Below are 18,006 nucleotides of genomic sequence, written 5' to 3' on the forward strand. Positions count from 1 at the left end.
AATAAAAGAGGCATTACATGTACACCCAATGGACTCCAAGCTCCTGAAGAACCTTCCGGCTATTTTTGTTTTTTTTCTAAAACAGAGCCCCTGTCCTCTGCGTATAACCTTTCGTCCGTGGCTCTCCCACGATTCTACGATTGAGATGAACTTTTTTAAGTTCTAAACGCGATCAATACGTACAGGGGTGTCCTACAGCGGCCAAATCCACTTCAGTATTGGACCAAATATTTTACCAAACCCGTTGACGCTTTGTATTTTGACGCCCTAGCGCTCGACCAATTACAATCAGCTTCCTGGTGAACTAACTTTCCTTCTATGTTCCTTGTCACAAATCAAGTCGCAATGTAAGTCAGCAGTCAGCGATCAGCCCCTCACAAAAATTGCTTTCTTGCTGATTGGACAGGTTGTTAATCAACATAAATTTGGCAAATTATTCTTTGGAAGGCGCTCTTCTTCTCCTTCCTCATCTTCCACACCGTCGACATTCATCATGCTTGCATGAAAGCCCCTGAAAAACTTGTAATGAAGTCTCGAACACAAAAAAAGTGCGACAGCTTCATAAAGAAGAAGAAGAAGGTCTTTTATTTTAATTGAAGTCGAGTAGAAACTGCGGCAGAATTTTTTCGAAATGTTCAAGTGTGACCTCGGAGGCATCTTCACGCTTGGCTTGTTCTCCAGCTCGACTCAAGGCCTCCACAATATAGATCTTTATCACTTCGGACGTCAATTTGACCGCCTCGATGCTCATTTTCGCTCCACCAACGCCTCGCTTTCCATCCTCGGACCTCGAACTCGGAGAGCCCTTAAAGCCAAGTTTGCAGATCTCCTCAACCATTTTCTCCTTCATTTTAAAGTCTGGCAGCTTTTTCTCCGGAGACGATGCCGATCGCGGCGATCGTGACGGGTCCCCATTTTCTTCCTCGGTGCTCATTCTTTCTCGCAAGGAGCTCAAAACAAGGAGGAGGAGGAGAAGGAGAGAGAGGAGAGAGAGGAAAGAGAGGAACAAGAGGCAATAGGATGAAGTGTGGATGAGACAAGAGAGCGTTTCAAATTGGAAAATCACGAGTATTTTTCGACCTACAGAAGAGGCCTTGTTGTCTGAAAGGGAAGGGGCTTCTGGAGGGAGGATTAAAACTTTCCGGAATGCTTCTGGCGTGTTTTTCGAGCAAACACATTCACTCGAAGTGGTTCAACCAATGTGAACAAGGGGGAGATCAATTTTGCTTGGCCTTCCACTGCTCAGGTGTGAAGGTCTTTTGACTGAAGGCATGAATGGTTTTGAGTTCTTCCTCCAGGATCCCGTTGACCAGGCGATGTCGTTGTAGCAGAGGTTTGCCTTCAAACTGCTTGGATACAATCACAACTTCGAATTTCCCACCACAACCATCACTCTGATCCACAACTTCACAATGTTCAGCCTCTAGAGCTTGGCTGAGCTTGTTCTTGATGTACTCTTCTGTGTAGCCACTCATATTACTATCCAGTTGGATCTGAAAGAGCAAATTCCATGTCCTCGATTATGTCCTTTGATTTCGTTCCGAATGCGCCAACGATTTGTATTTGCACTTCAACTTTACAAACATTCATTCTTTCTGTGCCTGATTCATTGATTCATTCATGAGAAGAAGGCGGAGGTGGCGGGGCCTCTAAAGCGTCCTCCACTAATTCTGACTCGGAGGAGGTGTTCAAGACCTCATCCACTAAGCTACGGAGATTGAGCTCCTCATTCTGCCTCTGCTGACTCAAACTATGCGAACTGAGACGGGTTGGAACCCGATCTAAGCCCATTTGGTCCTCAGTTTCCGTTTGCAAGGAGCTGGCGCCACCTTCGTCGGATCCAACTTGGACCAGGATCTCCTCTTCGTCCGACGAGTCCAAATAAGCCTTGGCCCCATCCACCACCACGCATCGTTTGTGGCTTTGCATCGACGTTTCCGGCGATTGGTCTTGATCGGCTTCGGCCATGTCGTTCAGACCTGCCGTGGACGAGGGTCCGGGTGCCAAACTGCGGGCTTCCACGACGTCAGACGAGGACGAGGCTTGAGCGACGGTCGTGTTGTTAGTGGAAGCAGCCACCGAGGCCATGGGCAGGCGGAAATTGACATTGATGAAACCCGATTCATCCGGCACGCGATTCACCACAGACGTACTGTCCTTATCCCCGGACCGAATGTCCTCGATGGTCTCCGAAGAGGAGGAGTTAGAAGCCAAAACAATGGCGGCCTGTTGCATATTCCTGGGTTTCTCTCGGCGGAATTTTCGGGTATCACGCTCACGCGAAATTTGGTTTCTCTGTACATTTTTGGGCACCACCGCGCTCTCGGACGCCAAGCGTTTGGGCTGATGGGTGTTATTCATCAGCGAGGGTGGCTCTGAATCCTCGGCGGGTTGCGGGATTTCGTTTGAAGCTCCGGCTGAACCCCCGTCACTCTCGGCACCTCCTGGCCCTGTTCCTTGGTGTCTGGTGACGCTTGAGAAAGGATGGAAGATCCCCTCCAAACTATGAGGATTGGCCGAGCTGTTGGCGTTGCCGCGTGCTCCGTCCAAACCGAAGATATTGGCGGCTGCCTCTGAGCGAGAAAACGAAAACCGTTTATCCGCCGGGACTTTGGGCGAGCTCGCTGACATGCAATGCCGATTATCCCGGTTGTCATGCAAATGCTCAGGGTAAACGGGACCGGCATTCGACGGCCAGCCCGCAAACGGGGCCTCAATTTCAGATTGAGTGCGACTTAATGCAATTGGGAACGAACGACCCAACACTTGGATATCCTGCAGAATCCGGACCAAATGGTCCGGCCGCGATTCATATTCGTTGATCAGGGAGCCAATATGTTGATAGATGGACGTCGTCAAAGAGTTCACCATCATGTTAGAAGGCGTGGATGGCGTGTCATTGGTGGCCTGGCCCTGATAGTCACTTCGATTAATGTTCCGATCGTGATTTTGAGGCATCGGGTAGACCATGGCCGCGGCTGCCGCCCCTCCAACGGATCCGTTTGTCTCGTTGTTACGTGCCACAGCTCCAGTTCCGGACGAGGTGGGCTGGTTCGAAGCCGTATTTGAGCAGGAGGGCAGGACCATGGCCGCACTGCGGGTCTCTCCCGATGACTCGCGGTTTTGCTCACGGTTTATCTTTTGCTTCCGCCTCGGTCTTGGCGGCGAGTTGTTGACATTGGAAAAGTGAGGCTCAATCAAGGCTTGTCTGGGGAGAGATGAACCTCGATCTGAAGCTTGTCCCACTACATTGCCTGGAACGGCACTTGGAACGCTTGGATTCGCCTAGAAAAGAGAGAAGGAATGCAATCTTCTTTAACGAGAAATCCATCTGTTTGTTTGTAAATTCTGGCCCTTCAATTTAAATGCTAAAAAGTCTTGGAAATTGGATTTCAATCGTTTTCCTCAGTAAAAGAGTAAATACCAGTGGTAATTTGTAAGAGAAGCAGTTTAACAGAACCTCAAACGGTCTTGGTACAATTAGACAAAATAGAAAATTTGCCATGATTCCATACCTACTGTTGCCCCCCCCCCCCTAAGAATGGTCTCCTGGACTCCGAAATACCTGCAATTGCCGTGGTGTGACTTGGGCCACATTGGGAGCTCCTGATCCTGTAACAACTCCGGACACAGCGTGAGAGGTAGCTACAATAGGGTTGACGACATTGGGCGGCTGCATGGAGCCGGGTGATGCGTTTGACAAACGATTCTGCCGAGAGAAGCTGCGAAAATTGTCCCAATAGTTATTGGCTCTCATCCCCGGGGCAACTTGGTTGTTCAATGCCCCACTCGCATCCGGATCATTCAGGTGGTTCAATTGCGAGTTCAAATTCCACGGATCATGACCAAAGCTCGACGGGGGATTACTCTGAAGCCACGTGGCGTGGCTATTCTCCAATCCAGTCAAGCCCATGTTCTGGAAATTGGCGTTTGTCCGAGAAACGCCACCTCCAATGGGTCGGAAGTCGATATCAGGGAGATGACAATGCCAAGGGTCAAAGTCTCCGGCGTTTTGACCCCGCACTTGCTGACGCTCATTGGATGTTTCTTGCTGTTGCCGGTGATTGACCTTGTCCATTGCCTTTTGCAGATGGTTCACATCCCTCTGAACTAACATCATCCCTTGGAAACATTGGTTCAAGGAATTCGTGAGTTGCTGGATTTGGTTTTGCTGCTGAAAGATGGCCTCCAAAACGCCAGGGTCAAGGCTGGGCGGAGGCCTGGCCACGCCTCCCATTTCATTGGGGTTGGTGGGCACGCCCGCATTCCGCGATACAGCGTTCAATCGCTGAATCTCAGATTGGAGACTGTCAATCTGTGCCTGTAGATGGGCGTAACTTTTGGCATACTCCAACTCAGATGAGGCCTGGGCGTGGCTGGGAATAGAAGAGAGGGACAGACGACGAGATCGGCTGGAGCTGGGCAGAGCATTGGAGTCCAAATGACGCAAGGATCGGTCGTCATGGAACCAACTCCGGAAGGAAATGTCACTCTTCGAGTCCGAAAAGTTCTTTTGCATACTTTCAACGATGTCCTTTTTCATGAGATCTTCGAGCTCTTTCCGCCGGAGATGCAGCTCCTTTTGTAATCGAAGTTGCTCCCGCATCTCCACCATCATCTGATCGTGAGAGGGGCGATTGGGATGGGAACTCCGGTCCGACTCCCAAGAGGACCGAATGGGAGCAATCGGGGGTTGCTGTTGATGTTGTTGTTCCAAATTGTTTACCATGCTTTGCAAACTACGCAATCGGTCCTGAAGCTCGCTCATTTCTTCTTGGGACTTGTCCCGCTCCACGTGTTTGGGTGAGGCATCAATGCGGCTCCGACCACGGTCATTGTTCATCAAATTCAACCGATCCAAGTATTCGGTGTCCAGTTGAGAGGGAACGACGGGTCGCTCTTCCGGAGTCTCGGATGGAGGGAAACTCGACATCATGGAGATGCGGTGCTCCAACTGAGCCAAAGCAGTCTAAAAATGGAGGGTTAGAATAATCATGAGCTAATGATTGTCAACGAGAGAGATGATGCTTGTAAAATGGAATGGAAAACGGAAAAATGGAAAAAGTTTCAAATGATTAATGTTGAATCTAGAATTCATATAAAAATCTAACATATTCTTTAATTACACGCTGTATTTTTTTTTACCGCCACTGGGAATATGAATTAAGTAAAGCATCGCCTAGTTTGAGCTCACAAGTATTCAACTTGAAATTGGGGTCGTGTATGTACTGAATCAATTTGACTTCAAAAACAGCAGAATTCTTGGCTTGAAAAATTGTGCTACGTGCGAGTTAAAAATAGCTTTAAACAACTACTGTAAAAACAAGTACTGAAATAGGAAAGTGAGGAAAAATGGCTTGCCAATTTATTCATAATTTTTTTCATACCTTTTGAGAAGAAAAAAACCTTAAAAGACATTGAAAAATGCAAAACAACCCAAATAATGCTAATAGGACAAAAAAAGGTACAAACACAAAAGCATGTTTAGGAGTCACTAAAGAGGTTGGGACTGCACAGTATTCAGAGAAGGTACGAAAGGTATCTGGTACTGTACGTCTTCAAAAGTAGCCATGAGCTTTGTCCCAACCCAGGATTTAGGGTCAATGCTAGTGACCCTAGAGGCTTAATGTGCATTTTGAAAGCACCCTCAAGCCCTCGAGAATCCAGGTTAGTTCGAACAATGAGTTTAAATTGCTTCCCTCTGATATTCGTAGGAAATACGTAGGCCTTGTTGATCCGGTTGCATCTTTCAAGTCAGACTTGGACAAATTTTTGGATAGCATTCCAGATCAAGGACTAGCTCGGTCTGCCAACTCAAATTCGTTGGTAGACAAAATATCATTCAAAGTTGAACAGGTAAAAGAACTATACACTTTTATTTTAATAGTCCTGGGGAACACATTTTTTGTAGCGGATAGAAGGCCCGTGAAAACACAAAACAAACCCCAAAAAATCTCTTGATCTATGGGCTTACCATTACCGACGACTGATTGATAAAAGCCGCCTCGGGCGGTCCCTCCCCGCCTCGAGATCGATCCAATCTTGGCCCCGCCTCCCATCCACCCGGCCCACTGACAGTGGGCGGGGGCGGGCCCTCCAAACTACGAGTCCTGGTTTCCGGGCTCTGTTGCAACATCTGCCAATGTTGAGCCCGCAAAGATTTGAGTTTGTCTTGTTGCTCACGGATTCGTTCCAGGAACAGATTTTGAGGTGGGGCCGGCGGCATCAGAGCCACGCCCCCTTCAAAGTCGGCCGAGTTGGGTTGGGACACATTAGCTTCCGAGGACACGCCCGACGTGGACGACGACAGGAGCGCCGGGTTCAGATGGGCGGGGGCGTGACTGCTCCGGGTGCTTTTGGGGATGGTGCCGGTGGTGGGCGGGTCAGAGGGAGGGTAGGTGGACCTAGGCGGTCCGTGAGATTTCTGAATAGGAGCCATGTTGCTACAGGGTCCTCATGGAGAGGGAGTGAATCTACATCCAAGGGGAGGGTGGGCGTGGGGCGTGAGTTTTCGGGGAGTGACACGGTGCACGAAAAGTTCAGATCCCTTTTAGACATCACACAACTGAATATTCCAAGAGAAGAGACAGGTTTGCTGAGTTGTGGAGAAAACTTTGGTCAATGACCGAAACGAAGAACCTGATGAGATGGAAGAGAGTTAAATAACACGAGATAGCCATATTTGGTTTCATGGGTGCCACCCATTTAACTTGAGAACGGCTTCTTGAATGGCGGCCCACCGTTGGAACCCAAACATCCCTATGCATAATTTGTTAATCATTATCAAAGGATGTTCACAATTAAGAAAGATATGTCCAGACAAGAAAAATATTCGGTTGAGAATCGAGCTGTAGGCTCTACCCGGTCTACTTTGAGTTTAAGTGGTCATATCAAATCGAAAACACAATGGTTTGCGGTGTGAGCAGCCACTGAAAGCTTGGAAAAGAGGTTTATAGTGCTGCTAGAGGGCTGGGGGCTGCCAAAGGGTAATGGACATATTAAGGGATGTTTGACATACTAGCATCACTAATATTAGGCCAATGTTGATTGCCATAAAAAGTAGATAGGAGACTCGACAGCTTTCAGAAGTAAATTTTGAGCTTTGAGATCTACTGGGTGGCAAATTTTAGATGTCTTTTGTCCTTTTTAAAAGTGCTACATGTTAAAAAGTACCCCAAGAAACAATAACAGACTTGGAGCAACATAGAACCGACTATCTCTAACATATCCACCACATTTTTATACAAAAAGAACCCCTTTTTATTTTTATTTTTATCACAGGATCCACTCAAGACATTAAAATGTATATAGAGTAAAGGATGTACATCAAACGATAAAATGATGGAAGAAATGGCGAAGAGCAAAAAAAGTTGAATACTTCTAAAAAGTGTCAAGCGAAATAAAGAGAATTCACGGGAGACGTGATAATTGGGTTTTAAATTTGGCCAATGTCTTTGACGACCGACAATAGGGGCAATTAGTTCCAAGAATCAACCACTCGCACAAAGAAGAAGTTTGCCCTTGAGAACTGCATTGCAAATGGTTTCCATAACAAATCCAACTCGCTCGATCTCAAATTGATCCCAAGGTGACACCTCTCCTTTGCAAAGGCAAAATGGTGCTCATCTTGCATCGAGACCATATCTTGGATATGCTTGTACATTGGCACAATATCACACTATCTTCTTTGTTCTTCCAAGGTGTCCAAACATAGTGCTCGGAGCCGCATTGGGTACGATAATTGACCAATGCCTGGCATTGGTGTTTGAGAAGATCATGAAGTCCAAACTTGTGGAATTTCATGAGATCAATGAAGTCCTTCCTCCTGGCCAGCACGGGTTCCGAGCACATTTTAGCACGGTTACCCAAATAATTGAGCATTTAGAGCGGGTCATTGAGGGACTGGAAAGGCATGAGTCAGTTGATGTTGTCTATCTTGATTTTGCCAAGGCCTTTGATAAAGTTGATCGTTGCCAAATGGATTAGAGGGCTCAAAAGTGTAAACCTCGATATTCACTACAATTGATTCTGAATTCTGGTTGTAAAAAATTGCACCTTCTTTAAATACTGCCTACTGCATTGCCCCAATCTTCTTGGTTTGTTGTAATTTAGTAGTTGTTCTCTAATTCTCACATTATTCCTGCTTGTGTTCAAGCTTTTTCTAGAAATGCAAATAGAACCTCAATACATTAAACACCACAAAGCAAATATAAACACATTTGCATTTTAGACCAGGTCTCTTCGCCCAGAGAGATAGCTAAAATAAAGCTCCCAGAGGAACTAAATATGATGATCAAACCTGCATGGCTTAGGGTATTAATTTGGGGGTCCAAGTTAGGACGAAACTTCAAGGCCTTTTGATTTCAAAGATTTTGAAATATTAAAATATATTGGAACCTTTGACAATTACTTCAAACTTTTGCAAAAGTAATTTGATGCTGTCCTTTCACGTAGCTTTTTTGCTTCTAAACAGGCTTACATCTTTATATTTCTTTTTCTTTTTTGGTTTGGGGTGGTGCTATTATGGTCGGAGGGATGAGCCTCGCCCGGCTAGCGGAGCCAACCTTCACATCGTCCACTTCCAAATTCCGTTAAGCAGTTTCAATTTCAGTATCAGTTTAGCGTTTAAAAGCTTCCTTTGAAAAAGGCCGGGGAGAGGATTCGAACCAGAAACTTCACTCATGCTATGTAACTGAGCAAACCCCTAGACCACGTCTTCTTCCAGGAAAATGTTTCAAGAAATTTGTTCCAATGAAAATAAATTATTTGGTGCTTTCATAAATCTTTTTAGTGATTATTTGGACCTTATTCTTTTCCGAGCCTGAGGAATCAACTGTGTCTAAGAAGGGACCCCATTGTGGAACGGGGATAACAAAGAGTCCCATGACCTTCCTTAGAATGCATTAATGGTGTTAAGATTATCCAACGATTGTTTCCAACGCAATGTTGTAAATATGTAATCACGCAACTGAAATACCAAAATTGGACTCGAACAGTCAGTAACAAGGACTTGTTTTTCCTTTAAATAATGCATCTGATGCTATCAGTCATCGAATCCCTCCCAAACGATTACGGTTCAATGATTTCTCGCTAAAGAATTCCCGCCAAGCCCTTCCGAGTACCTCTTTCTTAACACGGAACTAGAAACCTGTTAAATGTCGGTAGAGACTCTTATGTTGGATATCGACTATCTGTGCGACAGGAGGAATTACGTCCATCCCTATCCCCAATTCAGTCCACCTGTGAAACTAGCAACTTCAGAGGCAAGATTGCCGTACCGTGCCAATCTCCAACGCATGAGCTCTTCCACGGCCAGGTTCTAGAATGGAGACGACTGAAAAGACAAGATGACAAAAGAAGAATTGGAGGACGTTGAAGAAGGAGTGCTGGAGGAAGAACTAGAAGCGACTAAGCAAGCTGAGAAAGTTGAAGAATGGAAATCCTTCCGAAATCATGAGCACAGCTGAAACCAAGGCATCGACCTCATCGCATCGCTAAACAGAACACGATCGCGCTCAAGAACCAGTGGATGACCCTACACTTCTCAAATCGGGAGATAACTTGAACACTAACATTATGTGATGGAGAGCCTTGGCTAATCCGAATAAAAACACGCAGAAAACACCATGAAACCATTCATGTCCTGTCTTATTCTGGGCCTGGTCATTGCCATGGGCCCAGTCAAGGCCAATGAAGGTGATGTGACCTGTACAGTGAGTGAATATGTCAAAGTGGGCCTGGAGTTTGATGCCTGCCAAGAGGTGGCCTTATCGAATCTCACGGACGAGCAAGATCCGTGCCCAATCCTCAAATCAGTGGCCAATGAGTGTGCCACAAATGTGAAGGTCAGTTGACGGTTAGCAAAGGAACTAAAGGAACTGCCCTCTCAAGTTGAATAAATCTCCGAATCATCCTTCACTCTGTGTGTTTTAGCACTGCTTCACAACCAAAGGATGGATCCGAGGAAGAAAGCTGTTCTTCGACAGCTTGGCATTGACCTATCCCGATATGAATAATTGCGAAATCATCACGGACCTGGCCAAAGATCACGACCTGGCTCAGATCCAGGGTCGGAAGTGCTCTATTGCCCAAGAAATTGTGGTGGCTCAAGAAACAGCACGATGCACAAACTTGATTCAGGTAAATGAGCTAATGAACTTTATTTAAACAAGTCACCTAATACCTGTGTCGATTTGATGTACAACAAGGAGTCGACATTTTAATGACTAATTTAAAGTGTTTGCCCACTTTCTTTCCAAAGCTGATGAACTGGTTTGGGTCAGTGCTGCCATTTCGTTAGAGATTCAAATGGCCTAAAGGCAATAAGCAATTAGGCTATTATGATGATCAAGTTAAAAAACTTGAAGAGTAAAAGTATTTGTGAGGGCTTAGCAGTCCATGTTTACCCGACCAGCATCAAGAGAGTACTATTGTTTCAGAAATAATGTGAAATTAACAAGACTTGGGAGGAGCAGAATATGGGGGGGTGAAATGGTGAGAGAACGCTAATTAATATTGGGCATGACCATACAGTATTGAATTTTATGATGATGGATGAATCTTTTGCAAAGGCTCACCTTCCAAATAATTTAGAAGTGGATAAGGTACTGTACAGATATTTTTGGGGGTTTGGGTGCTGCCATCACATCATCCGTATCCAAATTCTGATAGGCAATGTCCAGTTCAGCTTTACTTTGGTTCGCCGTCTGCGGTTGTGGTTAGTGTCTAAAACTTTTCTTTGGAGAAAAATCAGGGAGGAGACTCCAGCGGCCTCTCTCACTCTTGGTGACTTGCCTTACCACTACTTCCCGCACCGAAGTTTGAACCCACGACACCAAGGAAGAAGATTCTGGCCTTGTTCACTGCCTCTTAGACTGCTCAAGGCTACAATGGCTCCTGGAATACAGAGATTAACATGATTTACAAATCTTTTTTGGCACGAATGCATATTGCATACCCATTATTATTATTTCAATTTTCGACTGGGGCAAATAAACCTCATATGTTTTAAGTGTAAATTTGCAAAAGCCTTCGTAGTTTAAATGTGAATGAGTTTTTCAACAGGTTGAAACTTTCCATAACTTGGGTTTCTTCCAGATGGACATGGTAACCGAGATGCAGAAGCCGGTCAACGAGACAGCCAAGACACAATTTCAAGATTTACTCTGCAATGCACTTCAAAAGATCAAAGACGAATGCGTGGACCCCAATTTGCGTTCCTGTTATGAAGGTCATGATCTAAAAGCCCACACAGCCTACATGGTTGAGACATTGAAGGTCTCGGGCAACGTTATTGCCATCCATCTGGCCCAAGATACGACTGATGTGCCGAGTTGCCCTGTATTTTTCTCCGAGCCTTACTTGTATGGAAATGATCAAAGCAGTGGTCTTGTTTTGACCCTGATATTGATTATGGCCGTGCTCGTTGCTGTGATAGTTGTTGCTGCAGTATTGTTGTCAATCAAAAAGTTCCGATTAATTCATCGAATCCGAGCCTGGGTGGCCAATATACCCTACGAAGATTTCGTCAAAGAGACAGCCCCTGAAACCCCAATGGAATCCCGTTCCGATGACGGCCACGGACCCAATCCTGGACCTCCATCGCAAACATCAGCAGCATAATCTCAAAACCTGTGACCACAGATTATTAACTATTAAAATAAAACACCTTGCAAGTTTTTCATTGCAAACTCTTCACTTCCGACAACCATAGGCGGGGATTAAACGTTAAAAGTTAATGAGTGCGATTTAAACTTTCCAATTTAAGACCCATATGAAAAAACACTATATTAAAGAAATTAGAGGAGGACATGTGAAGCAGTTTTCAACATAAATTGACATATTTGAGCTTCAGCAAATTGTACGATTTGTAAAAGAAACATGCTTTCAACTACCTTTGAAGGGTAAAAGCAATATTTTTTTTAAGCTTGAAGTACTAAAATATGCCTCTATGGGGCATGCTTTGGCTATTTTTTCAAATTTGCAGTTTTTTTAAAGAGCAATTTGAAATTGCATATTTTCTATCACAATGAATTTAATTTTCCTTTTAATTTTCAAAACAAAAAGAAACGGACGCAAAAATAAAAATTCAAGGTTTATTGCCGTAGTCGGTGAAATGTTATCAATCATCAAGGGGGGGAAAATAAGGTGTTGTTTACATTGAACTAGTTCATAATTGAGTTGCAACTTAAAGCTTATTCGGGCATTTATGCAAGCGTTGGTACAAGCAAACAAACTTGCCTGCCAATGTCAGTGATGCAAAATTGGCGTTTCAAACTGTTTTCAACGAAGCTGACCTTGCCTCAAATGACCATGTAAAAGAAGGGTCAGCTTCACAAAAACGTGTTTCAAGCTCCAAACTTGCATCCCTGACTCTGGTACCAGCAAACGAACGAACCTGCCAGATCTTGCCTAAACGTCCACATTGGGCTCGTTATTGGGAAACATCCGGAAAAAGCATGATCAGATATATTTTGTATTATTGCATTTGTTTCAAATTTCAAGTAAAGTAAATTTAAAGATTTTCAGGCAAACCACCCGTTTTCCAGATTTTTAAACAAGCAAATTGCTTTTTGATTTCCAATTTATTTGAAAATTTAAAGTCCTGTCATCTCCCGAATACATGGATGACAGACACATCACTGAGGAATGTTAGAAGCTTTATTTTTTCCTAGGGTAAAAATATACGGACATATCTTGGTATGTTTTTTTCATTTCTTAATGTCCACTTTTCAAAGATGCCAAAACAAACCTTATGTATTTTTCGTGATTTTCCTCCTTATATGTAACTAAATGCTTTACTTTCGCCAAAATATTATCGATGTTCGTTTTCAGATTATATGTATTCAAAAGAGTTGTTTCGCCAAAGTAATAATGAAACAACCCTAAATTTTGATTCAGCCCCAAAGAATCATTTGGGCGGCAAATAGCATTGCAGTTCATAAGTTTCAGGAAATAAAAACAATGATTATAAAACTTATTCTTTTAGCGCAGTGACTGTCGTTATCAGCCTGTCTTTTACACTTTCCGGAAAACTGATGTAAGAAATTGTTCAACCATCGAATTCAAATTCAAGCGTTTTGGTGGACACATCCCGTTTGATGATTTTGTTCAACGTCATCATCAGGATGACATTCAGGGATGAAAAAAATGGCGCTCTTCATTCATTGAAGCACTTGCACTATTTTTTAGATTGCATCTATCTGTCTTGACAACCCAGCCCAACACTGTTTGAAACAAGCAGCATAAATTTCGTTTTTAGATTTAAAAGTAAAATCTAACTTGTTGGGTTTATACAATTAACAGGTAATATTAATAAGTGTTACTTTTAAACAAGATTCTTTTTCCTTGTCCAACCGGTTGAAAAAGAAAACAATAAGTACAACAATTTTCGCCATTCACAGATATATAGTCAGTTGGTGTGCATCAAAATTCATCTTCAAGAAAACTGACCCAGAAGTCATGAAATCCAATTCCAGCAAATGCAATTGCAAAAATTGAAGCCGCACGATTTTTGTCAGTGGGATATCTCGACGCTCCGACTTCTTTGTCCAACGACTTGACCTTTTCCCGTGCCCTTTCCTGGCCTAAGTCACTCCCCACAACTCCTCCACTCGCAATGACTTGGCAACCCCGAAACATGAACTTCTAAAAACGCACGTAACATCAGTATTACGACCCTCGTAAATGAGCCGCTCTTCCTCACAGTTGTTATGCATCAAACATAAGTTAGGTAGTAGATTTCTAATACACAAAATGCGTATTTACCAAATCACTACAACAAAGACATAGCCTAAGATACAGCAAAGCAAAAGTGATCTAAAATTTAACGGAATTAGTCATCACTTGATCTTGTCTACAATATGGCAATAGTTCAGATTTGTCATGGTCAGATTCAAACCATATTGTGAATCAAATACTTCCTTCAGGTGGAATAGCTTGAACATCATGGAAGCCTCTAATTTGATAGCATGTGTTGCAAACTACCTGCTGTATGAACATACGAACTTTCGAGCAATGGTATTGGCGAAGCTCGAAGAGTATGGTGCATGCTGCATATGTTCGGTCGAGTGTGTGAATTATTAAATTTAGCCAGTTTTACTTACTTAAACCAGAGAATAATTGCGTGCTTTTTCATTGCAAACCTTCAACTTCTAGACCAATAGCTATTGAAATCAATACATTTTTGTCACGTTCCCATTATTTTGACTTCAAGAGGAAAAGGGCCTGTTTTCCGAGTTGCTGGCTGATTATTGCGTCTTTGTATAATTCAAACAAATCTAATCGAAATTGTTTGAAATCAAGAGGCATTATGATTCTTTTTCAAATGAACCCGTCTTGTGGCTAATTCCAAATTGTATGCATTTTGAATGTGCCATGCCCGTTTAAATATACAATGGGGCAGCGATCCTGGCAAAAAAAAATAAGTTTTATGAATTTGTTTTCGTTGAATATTTTACTAATGACAAATTAGTTAAGCTTCAACAATATTATCTATAATCTTTCAGAGTGGACAGAAAAAGAAATTTGTGCTAATATTGGACTTATATTGTGTTCGATCCATTTCAGTCGCTGGCGGTCTACCAAGAGTATTGCAAAAACCATTGGCCAAAAAGATTATTTTTGAGTTTACTTCGATATGTACTGTATTTTGATCTCTTTACTGCATTTGTCACTCGACCGTGACCCACTGAACCCTGGCTACGATCTCATATTTTTTTTCATTCTCATTGGATTCAGTTTCCCTGGTAAGTAAAAAACCAACTACAGCAATGGGCCAAAGCTTTAGAGTGTCGATTATTTTGGAGCTTGGTAGTTTTCTTTGTATTTGGGATGGTGGGATTAGAGAGATGAGCCTCACCCAATTAGGGACTTCTCTCATGATAGGAAAAATGCTTCAATCCTTACACCACAAAAGCTCTCTTTGACATATATTGATCATATGAACAAAGGCGATTGGGCCGCTCATAATTGACTGAGATAGGAAATTTTCTATGAGATCGGTAGGTGACGCTTCAGGAGATGAATGCAGCGCCATCTATCTTATTGAAGGTTTCAAGTGCTTTAACAATCACAATAGGAAAACAATTGATAAGTGGAAAAGATTAGTTTTCTTTGCACTTAGCATTGTTTTGGACAAATCAATGTTTATTTGTTGTAACGGTTTTGAAAACCACCATGTTAGGTCAACCTAGAGTTCTAGGTTCAAGAGTACAGAAGTATTGCCGTGATATAATAATACCTTTTTGCTCTATGCTTTTCAGTGATGTGCCCAACCAAGTTAGGCTCGACAATTTGTACGATCAAAGCCTTTTGATGGGAAATATTTGCTATCTCGATCAGAAATTGTCTAGGCTTAAGCCGCAAGGTGATTGCTCGGTTGGTGATGTGACTGTTGTCAATCTTTTGCGTCACTTCATGGCATTTTGTACCTTTTGTGCTTACAATGAACGGAGCTGCCAAAATTCTGGTGGACGTAGTTACGTAGGTGTATACACGTGGAAAGTATCTGCAAGACATATGTTTCGATCCGTGACAAATTGTTTAGGTTTTGGACAAATAACACTGAAATAAAAAAACAACAACACTGCTTAGATTACGAAGTTTGGTTTAGTCTATCTTGGCTAAGTTTAAAAAAACAACAACACTGCTTAGATTACGAAGTTTGGTTTAGTCTATCTTGGCTAAGTTTCTCAAGCATAAAGAGTAAATACATATGGCTGCATCAAATGTAAACTGGGTTTGCTCCGTTTCAACTACTTTTGTTACATTGGTTGTGTGGAACGCACAGGAAAGGTGTAACCTTTCCAATCTTCTCACACAGCAACAATTACGCAAACCTCGTCTCGGAATTGAAAAACTTCTCACAAATCCATGGTCGAGTTCTTGTTCAAGAATGTTTGGGAGACACAAAACCAATTCAAAATTGCAACCACACTTTCTTCTTGCCACGATTTATTACATCGACAAATCACGAGCCCTAAAAATGTTCAATACTAGGGTTTGTCAGGTCTTGAAGAATCCATTTTGTAAAAAAGGAATAGTCGTTGAACTTCGGATGATGGTAATGAAATGTGGGGTGCTCCTGGGGCTCTGACATTTAGAGCCAAAATTCTAACAAAGATTTTTGGGAACTCATGAAGAACTCTAGCTAATCAAGGTAGCCGCTTGCTCGACGTCGAAAAATTAAAACGTTGGCTTCGAATTAAGTGATGCATAACAAATGCTTAGGCAGACCATTTCTATCATTTGTTTTTACTTTGTGCTTACGCTTGTTGGTGGAGGATACATTAGGTAGATATCAAAGGACAATTATTCATGTTGTACAAGGCAGAAGCGACTAACTGGAAAATATAGTTTAAGAAAATGAAGTCTGGAAAGGTCGAGAGGTCTCCAAGGCATCAAAATTTAGACACCATTTGGTTACTAACTAGAAAATGGTTGTATAAGTTATCCCCTCCACGTTCATTGCCAATATCGTCATTTCATTCACACACGCGCATTATTTTACGACGATTGGCGTTGGCAATAGAGGGAGGATCGGACGAGCGCAGTTGATGGTGGTGATTGTTCTCGGGGATTTGAGTATATAAGGGATCTGAGAGCAAATGGTGGCATCTCACTACAGCTCTGGACTTCAGATAGTTCAGTGGGTATTGAATCAGTTTTTAAAAAGAATTCTTTTTAAATCAACATGAAGGCTTTTGTGGTAAGCAAACTACCCCATTTCCCAACTATTTGTCTTCAACCTTAAAAACCAAGTATGACGGATAAGTACTAAAATGTCGAGACTTTGTTTCAGCTTGCTGCTGCCGCTATTTCCAGTGTCGTCGCTGACCCTTCCTCCGGTTACGGCCGTGGAATCGCTTCTCACCCTGGTGGCGCCACTTCTTACGTGAGCAACTCCGTCTGGGGCCTTGGCAAGCGATCTGCTGATGCTGAGCCCGGCTATGGTTATGGACCCGGAATTGCTTCTCACCCCGGTGGTGCCACCTCTTATGTCGGCCGTACTGTCTGGGGATTCCCCCGTGGCAAGCGGTCTGCTGAGGCTGACGCTTATGGTTATGGTGGCTATGCTGCCCATCCCTATGGTGGTTCTTCTTATGTTGGCCGCACTGTCTGGGGTCTAGGCAAGCGATCTGCTGATGAGGAGCCCAAGAAGGCCGAGAAGTCTGATGACGACAAGGCTCTTGCCCAACATCCCAATGGCGCCACTTCTTTCGTTGGAAACACCGTCTGGGGATTCAGAGATCTTGAGAAGCGTGAAGCCGAGCCTGGTTATGGTCGTGGTTATGGATATGCTGCCCATCCTTATGGTGGTTCTTCTTATGTCGGCCGCACTGTCTGGGGTCTTGGCAAGCGATCTGCTGATGCTGAGCCCGGCTATGGTTATGGACCCGGAATTGCTTCTCACCCCGGTGGTGCCACCTCTTATGTCGGCCGTACTGTCTGGGGATTCCCCCGTGGCAAGCGGTCTGCTGAGGCTGACGCTTATGGTTATGGTGGCTATGCTGCCCATCCCTATGGTGGTTCTTCTTATGTTGGCCGCACTGTCTGGGGTCTAGGCAAGCGATCTGCTGATGAGGAGCCCAAGAAGGCCGAGAAGTCTGATGACGACAAGGCCCTTGCCCAACACCCCAATGGCGCTACTTCTTTCGTTGGAAACACCGTCTGGGGATTCAGAGATCTTGAGAAGCGCGATGCCGAGCCTGGTTACGGTTATGGTGGATATGGACGTGGTTATGGCCGTGGATACGGTTATGGTCATGGATATGGATACTACGGTTAAGAAACAACTTTTACCCTCTGTACCTTTGATGTCTCACCGTTGACACCATCTCGCACTTTTTTTGGAAAGAAGAATCAGTCCCCTTGACAGGGACCAGACGAGTAGATCCAAACACAGTGGATCTTCATTCCAGTAACTGTCAGAATAAAAGCTCAAAAACCTCTCACTTGCCGGGCAATAATTTCCTTTGCTTATCAAACATCACAATGATTATAACA

General features: G+C 43.7%; 3 protein-coding genes across 3 annotated transcripts; 2 read left to right on the plus strand and 1 right to left on the minus strand.

The window, feature by feature from the left end:
- Positions 1 to 1,492: 1,492 nt before the first annotated feature.
- Positions 1,493 to 6,772, minus strand: LOC131879886 (uncharacterized). The gene is made up of 3 exons (XM_059226354.1): positions 5,975 to 6,772; positions 3,566 to 4,969; positions 1,493 to 3,285 (listed from the first exon to the last, which is right to left on the minus strand). The coding sequence occupies exons 1-3, from the start codon at positions 6,437 to 6,439 to the stop codon at positions 1,615 to 1,617; spliced, it is 3,540 nt and encodes a 1,179-aa protein (XP_059082337.1). The 5' UTR covers positions 6,440 to 6,772; the 3' UTR covers positions 1,493 to 1,614.
- Positions 6,773 to 9,039: 2,267 nt separating this feature from the next.
- On the plus strand, positions 9,040 to 11,697 carry LOC131879493 (uncharacterized). Its single transcript, XM_059225838.1, has 3 exons — positions 9,040 to 9,845; positions 9,934 to 10,140; positions 11,098 to 11,697. The coding sequence occupies exons 1-3, from the start codon at positions 9,627 to 9,629 to the stop codon at positions 11,620 to 11,622; spliced, it is 951 nt and encodes a 316-aa protein (XP_059081821.1). The 5' UTR covers positions 9,040 to 9,626; the 3' UTR covers positions 11,623 to 11,697.
- A 4,856-nt stretch (positions 11,698 to 16,553) lies between these two features.
- Positions 16,554 to 17,954, plus strand: LOC131879587 (fibroin heavy chain-like). The gene is made up of 2 exons (XM_059225946.1): positions 16,554 to 16,708; positions 16,802 to 17,954. Exons 1-2 carry the CDS (start codon positions 16,694 to 16,696, stop codon positions 17,786 to 17,788), a joined length of 1,002 nt encoding a protein of 333 aa, XP_059081929.1. The 5' UTR covers positions 16,554 to 16,693; the 3' UTR covers positions 17,789 to 17,954.
- Positions 17,955 to 18,006: the final 52 nt, after the last annotated feature.

This window comes from Tigriopus californicus, chromosome 4 (assembly GCF_007210705.1).
Source record: "Tigriopus californicus strain San Diego chromosome 4, Tcal_SD_v2.1, whole genome shotgun sequence".
In the NCBI taxonomy this organism is placed as follows: Eukaryota; Metazoa; Arthropoda; class Copepoda; order Harpacticoida; family Harpacticidae; genus Tigriopus; species Tigriopus californicus.

Bases quoted from the DNA above. Each gene is read 5' to 3' on its own strand.
- LOC131879886 (XM_059226354.1), bottom strand. From the start codon at position 6,439: ATGGCTCCTATTCAGAAATCTCACGGACCGCCTAGGTCCACCTACCCT. The intron at 4,970-5,974 runs GTAAGCCCATAG...CTCCATTTTTAG, and splicing joins TCAATCAGTCGTCGGTAATG to ACTGCTTTGGCTCAGTTGGA. The intron at 3,286-3,565 runs GTATTTCGGAGT...TCTCTTTTCTAG, and splicing joins TCACACCACGGCAATTGCAG to GCGAATCCAAGCGTTCCAAG.
- LOC131879493 (XM_059225838.1), top strand. From the start codon at position 9,627: ATGAAACCATTCATGTCCTGTCTTATTCTGGGCCTGGTCATTGCCATG. The intron at 9,846-9,933 runs GTCAGTTGACGG...TGTGTGTTTTAG, and splicing joins AGTGTGCCACAAATGTGAAG to CACTGCTTCACAACCAAAGG. The intron at 10,141-11,097 runs GTAAATGAGCTA...GGTTTCTTCCAG, and splicing joins GATGCACAAACTTGATTCAG to ATGGACATGGTAACCGAGAT.